The 11,024-nt window shown below is 38.8% G+C and overlaps 1 protein-coding gene across 1 annotated transcript; it reads left to right on the forward strand.

Moving 5' to 3' along the window:
• The first annotated feature begins 3,749 nt into the window (after positions 1-3,749).
• Positions 3,750-10,716, forward strand: LOC116408759 (protein spinster homolog 1-like). The gene is made up of 11 exons (XM_031896588.1): positions 3,750-4,010; positions 4,245-4,310; positions 4,775-4,911; positions 5,063-5,220; positions 5,392-5,461; positions 5,862-6,004; positions 7,382-7,525; positions 8,155-8,344; positions 8,456-8,521; positions 9,772-9,870; positions 10,041-10,716. The coding sequence occupies exons 1-11, from the start codon at positions 3,794-3,796 to the stop codon at positions 10,224-10,226; spliced, it is 1,476 nt and encodes a 491-aa protein (XP_031752448.1). The 5' UTR covers positions 3,750-3,793; the 3' UTR covers positions 10,227-10,716.
• The last annotated feature ends 308 nt before the right edge of the window (positions 10,717-11,024 follow it).

An 11,024-nucleotide genomic window follows, 5' to 3' on the forward strand; every position in this document is an offset into this window, starting at 1 on the left:
CTTTTTCTAACCTGTAACCTTATTCCTCCAGTGGCCAACTGTGAATATTTTGGGGACACTGGCATTAAACATGTGAGAATGGCAGCACTCTGGCGTAACTAGTATAATAACAATGGCAGCATTTTAAATTTAACAAAAAAATAAATCAATAGGTGAAATCTGATTGGCTGTTGGTGGCTCCACCCACTATGGGTCATCCAACAAATGTCGCTCTTTCATTCGGGGTGACCCCATTATTATGTTATACAAGTTTGGGGGGTGTAGCTTCAAAGATGTAAGTGTGGCAAAGTCTTCCCTGTCAAAGTCAATGGGAAAATTGGGGTGTTCAGAGCGGCGCCACAAAAAGACGGGGAGCCGGATCGCTTAGAAAAGCACAAGCAACCTGCTCCGCTATAGGGCGAAGAAGTGTGGAGAGTTTGGGTGTTGTACCCCTAAAACTATAGGAGAAGTAGCGTTTAGAAAGTGGGGGGGGCTAAGAAGAAAAAGAAGCGGAAGAATAAGCCAAAGTCGAAGAACAGTATGTTGGATTTTTCAACCCAACACAACTAGAAAGGGAAGTTTGAGAACAAACTTCATGTTGGGTGAAGTAACTGAATGAAATCTGATCTGTTGTTGGCTCCACCCACTTTTTCTAACCTTGGACCACAGTTATATAGTAAAAACCACTGTGCAAAGTTTGGGGACCCTGGTTTTAATAGTTTCTGAAAGACAGCAATTTAAATCTCAGAGTGACATCTGATTGGTGGTTGGTGGCTCCGCCCCCTTTTTCCAACTTGGAACTACAGTTACCCAGTGACTAGCTCTGAAAAGTTTGGGGACCTTAGTATTAATATTTAAAGAATGGCAGCAATGTAAATTTATATATGTGAAGTCTATAGGTGAAATCTGATTGGCTGTTGTTGGCCCCGCCAACTTCTCTAAACTTGGAACATAGTCACCCAGTGACAAACTGTGCAAAGTTTGGGGACCCTGACATTAAACATATGAGAATGGCAACAGTTAAAATTTCCCCACTGAAAACAATAAAAAAAATGTGATTGGCTGTTGGTGGCTCCACCCACTTGGTGGCACCCACCCACCTAAAACTGCAGTCCCCTAGTGACTAACTGTGAACAGTTTGGGACCCTGGGGTTAATACTGTGAGAATGGCAGCAGGTTGAATTTCCCCATTGAAAGTCAACAGGTAAAATCTGATTGGCTGTTGGTGGCTCCACCCACTTAAAAAAAAACCTTGAATGCATAGTCACCCAGTGACTGACTATGCAAAGTTTTGGAACCCTGGCATCAAAAAAATAAAAATCAATAGGTGAAATCTGATTGGCTGTTGGTGGCTCCGCCCACTTTCCAAAACTAAACCTGCAGTCCCCTAATGACCAAGTGGGAAAAGTTTGTGGACCCTGGGGTTAATTCTGTGGGAATGGCTGCAGGTTGAATTTCCCCACTGAAAGTTAATAGGTAAAATCTGATTGGCGGTTGGTGGTTTCGCCCACTTTTTCTAATCTTGCACCGCAGTTACCTGGTGCCTAACCCTGCAAAGTTTGGGGACCCCGGTGGTATTACTGTGAGAATGGCAGCAGGTTGAATTTCTGTTAAATCAATAGGCTGTTCACATCTCTGCCCACTTTTGGGCATCCAACAATCATCATTTTCATTCAGGCTGAGCCCATGACTGTGTGATTCAAGTTTGGGGAGTGTAGTCTCAAAGCTGTAAGATTGGCAGCAGTTTCAATTTCCCCATAAAAGTCAATGGGTGAAATTTGATTGGCTGTTGTAGGCCCCTCCCACTTTGGGGTCATCCAACTAATGTTGCTGTTTCATTCGGCGTGGCCCCATTATTATGTTATTCAAGTTTGGGGGGTGTAGCTTCAAAGCTGTAAGTGCGGCAGACGTTTGAAAATCTTCCCTGCCAAAGTCAATGGGAAAATTGGGGTGTTCAGAGCGGCGCCAGAAAAAGACGGGGGGCGGGTTCACTTAGAAAAGCGCAAGCAACCTGCTCCGCTATAGGGCGAAGAAGTGTGAAGAATTTGGGTGTTGTGCCCCTAAAACTGTAGGAGAAATAGTGTTTATAAAGTGGGGGGCGCTAAGAAGAATAAGAAGTGGAAGAATAAACTGAAGTCGAAGAAAAGTATTTTGGGGTTTTCAACCCAACATAATAAAGCAGGGTATGGAATTTCTATGGCAACTGTTGGAGGTACTGGTTTAAGCAGGAAATGGTGTTTCTATGGCAACCACTGGGAGAACTCTGTGATGTCATAATGTAGACAAGAAAGATTAAGCTAGTGTCTCTATGGCAACCATTGTGATGTCATTTTATATTTAAGGGCATTGCTTTGTCCAGTTAAACACAAATCATTTTGCATTTCAATCTCGATGGGAATGGAGTGCAAAGCGATTTTTCGGTAAGTACCCCCTAATCATATCTATCTATACTCTGTACATATATAGGCATATATATATATAACTTTGAACTGCAAATACTCAGTGACTAACTTTGCAAAGTTAAAAAAAAATGGCATCAGTTTAAATATAAACCAATCACAAAACAAAACTGTAGTACCGTGTTAGCCAGTGTCAAAAATGATAAAAAAGCACAAATACAAGAATATTGTATAAATGATACCTATTTGGCTAACAATAAAAGTACATTGCAAATAGCCAAATAGGTATCATTTATACAAAACTCTTGTATTTGTCTTTTTTATCAATATAAACCAATGAAATTTAATGGGTGCAAATGGATTGGTTGTTGGTGGTTCCGCCCATTTTTTCTAATCTTTAACCTTAGTCCCCCAGTAACCAACAGGGAAAAGTTTAGGGATACTGGCATTAAATGTGTGAAAATGGCTGCAGTTCAAATTTCCCCACTGAAATCAATGAAAGAAATCTGATTTGGCTGTTGGTGGCTCAGCCTCCTTTTTCTAACCTTGAATACGTAGTCACCCAGTGACCAAAATAATATATTAGTAATATCGTAAATATACATACAAATGTTTTTTTGTTTTTTTTTCAGCTTACAGAATATTTAATGTCTTGCTTTTTATATTTCAATAGTTTTTTATTGAAAGTTTTCATTTTATAGACATATACAGAAAGAAAGGGGTAGTTACGTATATTTTCACTTATACAACATTAGTATCAATATATTGCAATTTTACATTTGTTGTATGTTTTCATTTCATTTTTATTGTTTGTGCTCATTCCATGGAATCTTTATAAGGATTAGGGGGGGAAGAACTATAGGGGGAGGGAAAGAGGGGAATAGGGGGTAAGCTCATACAAATGTTTTTAAATAAGTGGGTCAGATTTTGGTCAATAATAAACAGAATAAAGCAGGGTATGGAATTTCTATTGCAACCACTGGAAGAGCAGTGTGATGTCATAAAGTAGACAAAGGGCAGGTACTGGTTTAAGTAGGAAATGGTGTGGCTATGGCAACCACTGGGAGACATTGTGATGTCATAATGTAGACAAGAAAGATTAAGATAGGCATTGCTTTGTCCGGTTAAACACAAATCATTTTGCATTTCAATCTCGATGGGAAAGGAGTGCAAAGCGATTTTACGGTAAGTGAGCGCCATAGTACCCCCTAATCATATATATCTATACTCTGTACATATATAGGCATATATAGAGGGATTTTTTAATCCTTTGACTTTAATAGAAGAATACATTTCATTCTGGGGGTGTAGGGGTTATATATCAGTAGGGGTTACCTTTCTTAGTGAAAATGATTTATTTCTAATATCAATTCTCTTATTTTTGCAGTTTTCTTCAAACTTTATTCTACTTTATCATGTATCCTTACAATTTTGTAAGAGATAAAATCAACCGCTTAGTAAAGCCAAAGCGCATTAATGATGACATAGATATTGAGAAAAACACGGAAGAAAGACAAGAAGAAAAGAGGGAAGAAAATACCCCTCCTACTTCCAAATGGCGCTCTACGTTAGTTATCATAATTATTGGTTTCCTTATGATAATTAATACGACCAGTGATGTCATTTTTAGCGGTAAGGTTGAACTTCATTAAAAACTACTTTTGCATCCAAGACTGGATATTGTAGCTTAAACATAAACCTTTTTTTCTAGAACGTTTTAAAAATGTCAGTGTATTAAATCTTTCAAAAATGTCTATTACCTCTGCAATATATATAAAAAATATTCACAGTTTTAATTCTGGAAGGTAATAGAGCAGCTTAACGAACTCCCTTTCATTGTGTCCTATTTTATTTTTTTTTCCATAGGTTCCCTACCTGACATCAGGAATCATTCTGATATCAGCGAACAAAAAGCATGGATATTCCAGAACGGTAATTATCATTTCTTTGCATTGTTTGTGTGCTTTGTATATCATAATCTGTAATGCTTTCATTTCTTATTGTATCTGGCATTTAAGTAGCAATTGTAAAAATGCCTTTAGGCAGATCTGCCCCTTCCAGTTGTGCCTGCACCCAGAAGGACTGAATCTGCCCGGGTAGAGGCCCATGCAGCCGATACCTACTAACAAAGGCGAGACTTGCCGTTGGTCGGCGCATATCAGCTGTGTGTGTCTGCACCCCGGCGGATTCAGTGCTTCTGGGTTCCGGCACAAGCAGAAGTATAGGGTGGGATTGCCAGCTTGCGCTTATCCAAAGGCTGACAATCCGCCTGAGTCGCCCACTGTTGATTAAATCACTATTATAAATTTCTGCCTCTTGAGGTACTTTCTGTTGTTGAATGCTTTGTTAGTTATTAAAAATTTGACTCACAACCTTCTTTTTTCCTATCTCCACAGTGTGTATCGGCATTGGCATATCAATTGCATCACTGTTTGCATATTTATGGGGTGAATACAGTAGTGTAAGAATAATATGTGGAGTTATTGCTGCGCGGATGATATTCTCCACTGCCTGTTTATACATTCCAACAGAGGTAAACTTTTATTTCCTTTTTGTTCTTTGAGCAAATGCCATTAGTGCCATTTCACTAATCTTATAATGCCAGTACCCTGCGCTACATTGATTATTGTTTAATCTGAATCCTATTGATGCATTAAATATTTGGTATCTCTTTTATCCTTTAGAGTTTTGGATTTTGGGCCTTACTCTGCCTTCAAAGTTCATTAACCTCAGTCAGAGGCAGTTATATAACTGCTGCTCCTCTGATAATCGCCGATCTATTTGAAAACAGAACTCGAACTTTAATACAGTGCATCTTTTACATCTTTTTTTCTATTGCATGGTAAGTTTCCCATTCCTTTATGTTAGTGTGATATGGTTTATTCTGCGTGTGTGTCTGCATTCCAACATGGCAACTTGGAATTTCCAGACTGTAATATTAATTAATTTGAAGCACATATTCCCACACCCATGTGTATTGCACTCATTCACTCTTTCAGTCTTTCTATTACAGTGCCATGGGGTCCATTTTTGAACCAGTTGTGACTGCCCTTTTCGGTTCCAAGTGGCGCATTGCACTACAGGTAAGTGAAACATATTTGGATATAACAAAGACCAGTGGGAAGGCATAAGCATCGCTTTCTGAAGTAGCTTGAGGTTTCCTAGAGAGGAAACTTCAGACTGCTTCACACTGCATTTGTCTTCACACATTTACATCTCTCCCAGGAAGGAAAATAGGGATGTTTTGTTGCCCGAGAAGGGGCAAGAGTATAAGTACTCAAGGGTAGAGTATGAGCAGAGCAATCATATACAACTGCACCTTGTTGTGCTAGGGGTTCAAGGGGAATATTACTGCTCATTGCTAAGAACATTCTTGCAATTTAGCTATTTGAATCTCTGTGTTTAGTGTAGATCAATGGGTGCTTCATATTTATGGAGATAACTAAGCCACATAACTGACAGCTATCTTTCTTTTGGAAACAGGTGGACATCTGGTTTGACCTGGTTATGATTCTGGTATTTATTTTACTGATAACCAAACCAGGTGTAGGTGGCTTGGTGATTAATCCTACAATTGAAAAGAAGAAAAGAAGCTTTAAATTGGATATTTTGGACATGATTGTAAAGTGAGTAGCTACCAAGTATAGTAGACTGCTGGACATATTTTCAGTTTAATGTAGAAGCACAATTAGGCCACTCTAAAATTAGACAAAAGGGGCTAGTAACACCCCCAAGATGGCAATGCTACATATGCATTTATCCATAGCTGTTATTTAGACTATATTGCCAAACAATAGGCATCATTTCTATTCAATGATAGAGATCCTTATTTAAATTCATCTAATTTTACCTTTACGTTTTAATCAGTTCTGGCCCAGGTCATGGGCATGAACTCAGTAATCCAATCAATTACAGGTATAGGATCCATTATCTGTAAACCAGTTATCTAGAAAGCTCTAAATTACAGAATGGCCATCTCCTAGATACTCAATTTTAATAAAATAATTTTTAATTTTTAAAAAAAAAATGATTTCCTTTTTCTTTGTTATAATAAAACAGTACCTTGTACTTGATCTATAATTAATCCTTATTGGAGGCAAAATTATCCTATTGGGTTTCAGCAATGTTTAGTTAATTTTTTAGTAGATTTAAAGTATTAAGACCTAAATTACGGAAAGATCCCTTATCTGGAAAACACAAAGGGGCCCATTTACTTACTCACGAACGGGCCGAATGCGTCCGATTGCGTTTTTTTCGGAATGATCGGTATTTTGCGTTTTTTTCAGAAAATTATCGCGACTTTTTCGTTACCAATACGATTTTTTGCGGAAAAACGCGAGTTTTTCGTAGCCATTCCGAAAGTTGCGATTTTTTCGTAGCGTTAAAACTTGCACAAAAAGTTGCGATTTTTTCGTAGTGTTAAAACCTGCGCAAAACGTCGCGCCTTTTAAGTTTTAACGCTAGGAAAAAAGCGCACGTTTTCGCGCAAGTTTTAACGCTACGAAAAATCGCAACTTTCGGAATGGCTACGAAAAACTCGCGTTTTTTCGCGCAAATCGTATTGGTAACGAAAAAGTCGCGATAATTTCCGAAAAGTCGTAAAGGCGCCGAAAAAATCACAAAAAATACGAAAAAGTCGCAAAATGTTCGTTTTCCAATCGGAATTTTTCCAATTCGGATTCGAATTCGTGGGTTAGTAAATCAGCCCCAAGGTTCCAAGCGTTCTGGATAACAGGTCCTATACCTGTATAATAATTGCATTGAATAATTAAAGTGAATTTTACAAGATATTAAAGGTTTCTCTAAGTAGGGTGCATATAAGCAAACCAACGACATTCAGAGAAAACATTATTACACTTTCTAGACTGAAATAACTTGTGTCGACTCAAAAGAGCCATTTTTATCTTTGGGAGGGTTACTGGTCCTCTAATGAGGAATGAAAATCAAGAGAGAGAAATGTGTTGTTTGGTCACACAAATTATTTATGATCTATTTCATTTCAGTCGCAGCTTGATTTGCTCGGTTGTCGGATTTGGAGCTGCTTCTTTTGCTACTAAAGGGGCATTTGTCTGGATTCAAATCCTAATGAAGAGAGTCTACAATGAGCAGGAGCGATATTACATACTTGGAAGGAATATTGAGTACAGGTAGGTCCCTATTTCATTCTCTACTTGGCTAATCGTTAGGGCAAAGACACACAGGGTTATTTAGTAGCAGCTACTTGTCATGGCTACTAAACACCAGAAAATCCACTGCCATAGACAATACTGAGAATTGCCTCTACTAAATCACACATAGAGACAGTTATTAGTAAATGATCAGCATTGTCTATTTTGATAGACACGACTAGTAGCTGTTACTAGTAGCTCTGTGTGTCTTCACCCTTACTCTTTTCAGACTGATACAAAAACTTGCTGATTATCCCTGTGTGTACAAGTAACTATTTCTTATTGGCTGAAGCTTTCTTTAAATCACAGCTTTACAAACCCTAAAACCATTTAATGACAATTTTAGAAGATATACTCAGATGTAAATTACAATAGTTGTAATTATATAAAAATAAGTCCAATATTAGTATATGTCTATGATATTTCTAGTTGGTAGGTATATGTTAGAGCTCTCTAATTCTCAGTATCTATCGACTTTTCCTCATAACCTTAAACAAAGAGCACATAAAATTGATTATGACTGTTACATGTTTAAAACAACAATATATCCGTTTGCATTTATATGTTTATTTCATCAGTGTCCATTTAATCTCTATTATTGTTTATAGCACACTATATGAATTAGGGAAATGCGCGGCCGTTGTGCTTGGCATTGTATTGGGCACAGTGATCAGTTCCATTCGCCGAAAAGCGAATCGACGAGCATATCCGATACTGTGCGCCGTAGGACTTCTCCTGGCTATTCCACTTATGTGCTTGAGTGTTTTGCTAATGAGGATGAGTTTCTTCACAGCTCAAGTGAGTATTATGCAATTGCGTTAATATTTAAATATTAGCACATATGTAATAGTTCATTTCCATAAAACATCATCCAACTCAACTGTTCTCCCATCTTCTTTTTCTCTACAGGTTTTGCTCTTTTTAAGTTGGATTTGCCTGTCTCTGAACCAGGTCCCAGTAAACGAAATTATTCTGGTAACGTATTCAGTTTCCTTTCCTGTTACTGTAATGTCTCATACAGATACTTGCACCAGTACCAGTGCTACTGTATTTGTTTTATGTCTTGTACCCTCTTTTTCACTTGAGTTCAATCAGCTTGTGCTCTACATACTATATTTAGTCTACGGTTTTTGTTGGTTCTTAAGCTTAGGGCAGGAACTAGGGGTAGGAAGAAGGGGCACCTGTCTAGGGCGCAATGATGGGGGCACCAGGCAGGTACCTCTCCTGCCTTCCCCTAGTACACACTTCCTTGTTATTACCCCTGCTGCTTGTCATTACACGGCGGGGGCAATGACTCCCACTGAACAGTATTGCACGTGGGTGAACAGGGGAATCACTAGGGTGCCGGCCTGCCGCTGCTTAAGCTAAACAGACCAATAGGGAAATTGGAGCTATTCTGTGTTAGGGCTTTGTAAGGTAGCTAGTTATTAACCCATTTCTGACACTGTTTTATAAGTAGGAGTCCATTATATAGAGGGCTTATTTGTGTAAGTGCACAGATCTAATCTAATGATCTACCTTGCAATAATCAAACATGGCGTAGCCCAACAGAGTTTGCCCTGTGTAAGATTATGAAATAGCAAATGCCATATACTATTTGTGGTTAAAACATTAGATAAAAAGTACATGTTCTATTCATTGAACTTGGGGGTATACTGCTCCTTTAGGCTAGTGCCCCATGGGGCTGATTCTGTGATTTAGTCCCTATGCTGGAACCAGGCTTCTACCTTGCCCGCACCCCAAAGCATTGGCTCCCCCTAAGTGCAGGCAGATGTGGCGGATATCGGCTGTGAAATGCAAACTCACGCTATATTTGCTGCTATCTGCCGTATTGTAGGCAAGGTAGGCGGCTGGAGCTGGTAGGGGCTGATTCTTTGCATTTTTTAGCAGACCGAGAATCAGCCCTGTGAGGCACTTGCCTTAGGGTAGATTTGTCGCTCGTGTTAGCACATTTATGCTGTGGGCTAAGAATCTCCCCTTGTGCCAGTACCCTGTTGAGGGGACTTAATAGCAAGCTAATGCTTGAAGCAACATTTTGCCACAGGGCTACTGTACATGATGTAGACCTTAATGGTTCCATATACATATAGCTAAATATATAAGATAGAGCAGCCCTAAGACAAGAGCACATAGCAATAATTTAGGTGTTGTCCCCTAATTGTAAGTATAATTTACATATAGTTGCCCAAATTCTCACATGCCAAAATTTTGTTCTCTTTTTCCAGACAACAGTGCTTCCAACCTGCTTCGGTTGGGCATTTTCTGAAAAGTCAGTTGTAGAATCAATAATGGCAGATAAAGGGGTTACAAACCTCTTGCATTGGGTAAGTAGTATTTTTAACCTTTAAAAACAATGCAATAAGCAAGGATAATAACCTTTTTTTCTTGTGGTTGAAATGTATTTACCATTTACCGTTTGTTGTAATGCGCCACAGCATTAACCTTTTGATAAAAAGGCAGTGTTTCATTTCTATTGTTTTAATTTGTCCAACAGATTTTTGAAAGACTAAATAGAGCCGCACCATACCTGTCCCAGAACAGTACAGAGGTCATTCTCTTGATTATCCCATTCGTGGCTTTCGTCGGAGCTGGATTATTTTTACTTACAAGTAAATATATTGAAGAGGATGAGAAGAAAGTAAAGCAATTTATGGATACACCAGATCCTGTGCTACCTTAGAAGAAGAAGGTACATGGCTTTCGTCGGAGGTGGATTATTTTTACTTACAAGTAAATATATTGAAGAGGATGAGAAGAAAGTAAAGCAATTTATGGATACACCAGATCCTGTGCTACCTTAGAAGAAGAAGGTACATGGCTTTCGTCGGAGGTGGATTATTTTTACTTACAAGTAAATATATTGAAGAGGATGAGAAGAAAGTAAAGCAATTTATGGATACACCAGATCCTATGCTACCTTAGAAGAAGAAGGAACAGCCTGATGGTTACGGATATAGCTGGCAGTAGTGTGGGGGTGAAATTTTACGATACGCTTAAAAAATGTAATGAAAAACATTACACCAATAGTGTATTCTATACTGAAAGAAAAGGAAAAAACTTGTACACCAACAGCGCTGAGTATTACCCACAACTTTTCTTCAGCATCTTGGCTTAACTGACAACACTACAGGGGTATGGTCCAGTTGATCCAGGGACTGGTCCGATTGCCATCTTGGAGTCAGGAAGGAATTTTTTCCCCTCAGCGGCAAATTAGAGAGGCTTCAGATGGGGTTTTTTGCCTTCCTCTGGATCAACTAGTAGTTAGGCAGGTAATATATAGGCATTATGGTTGAACGTGATGGACGTATGTCTTTTTTCAACCCAGCTTACTATGTTACTATGTATTCTCCAAAGTTTGGGTGAGAAATCTGTAACTCAGCGTAAGGACTAAACCTGCCAAAACCAAAAGTCAATGTGGACCAAAGATGTGTACACCTTCTCCGCCAAAGTCAAATTCTATCCTGAAAGCACAAGCAAG

Source organism: Xenopus tropicalis, chromosome 2, assembly GCF_000004195.4.
Source record: "Xenopus tropicalis strain Nigerian chromosome 2, UCB_Xtro_10.0, whole genome shotgun sequence".
NCBI lineage: Eukaryota > Metazoa > Chordata > Amphibia > Anura > Pipidae > Xenopus > Xenopus tropicalis.

Coding starts and splice junctions, on each gene's coding strand:
- LOC116408759 (XM_031896588.1), top strand. CDS start 3,794: ATGTATCCTTACAATTTTGTAAGAGATAAAATCAACCGCTTAGTAAAG. Junction 4,912..5,062: donor GTTTATACATTCCAACAGAG/GTAAACTTTTAT, acceptor TTTATCCTTTAG/AGTTTTGGATTTTGGGCCTT. Junction 9,871..10,040: donor TTACAAACCTCTTGCATTGG/GTAAGTAGTATT, acceptor TTTGTCCAACAG/ATTTTTGAAAGACTAAATAG.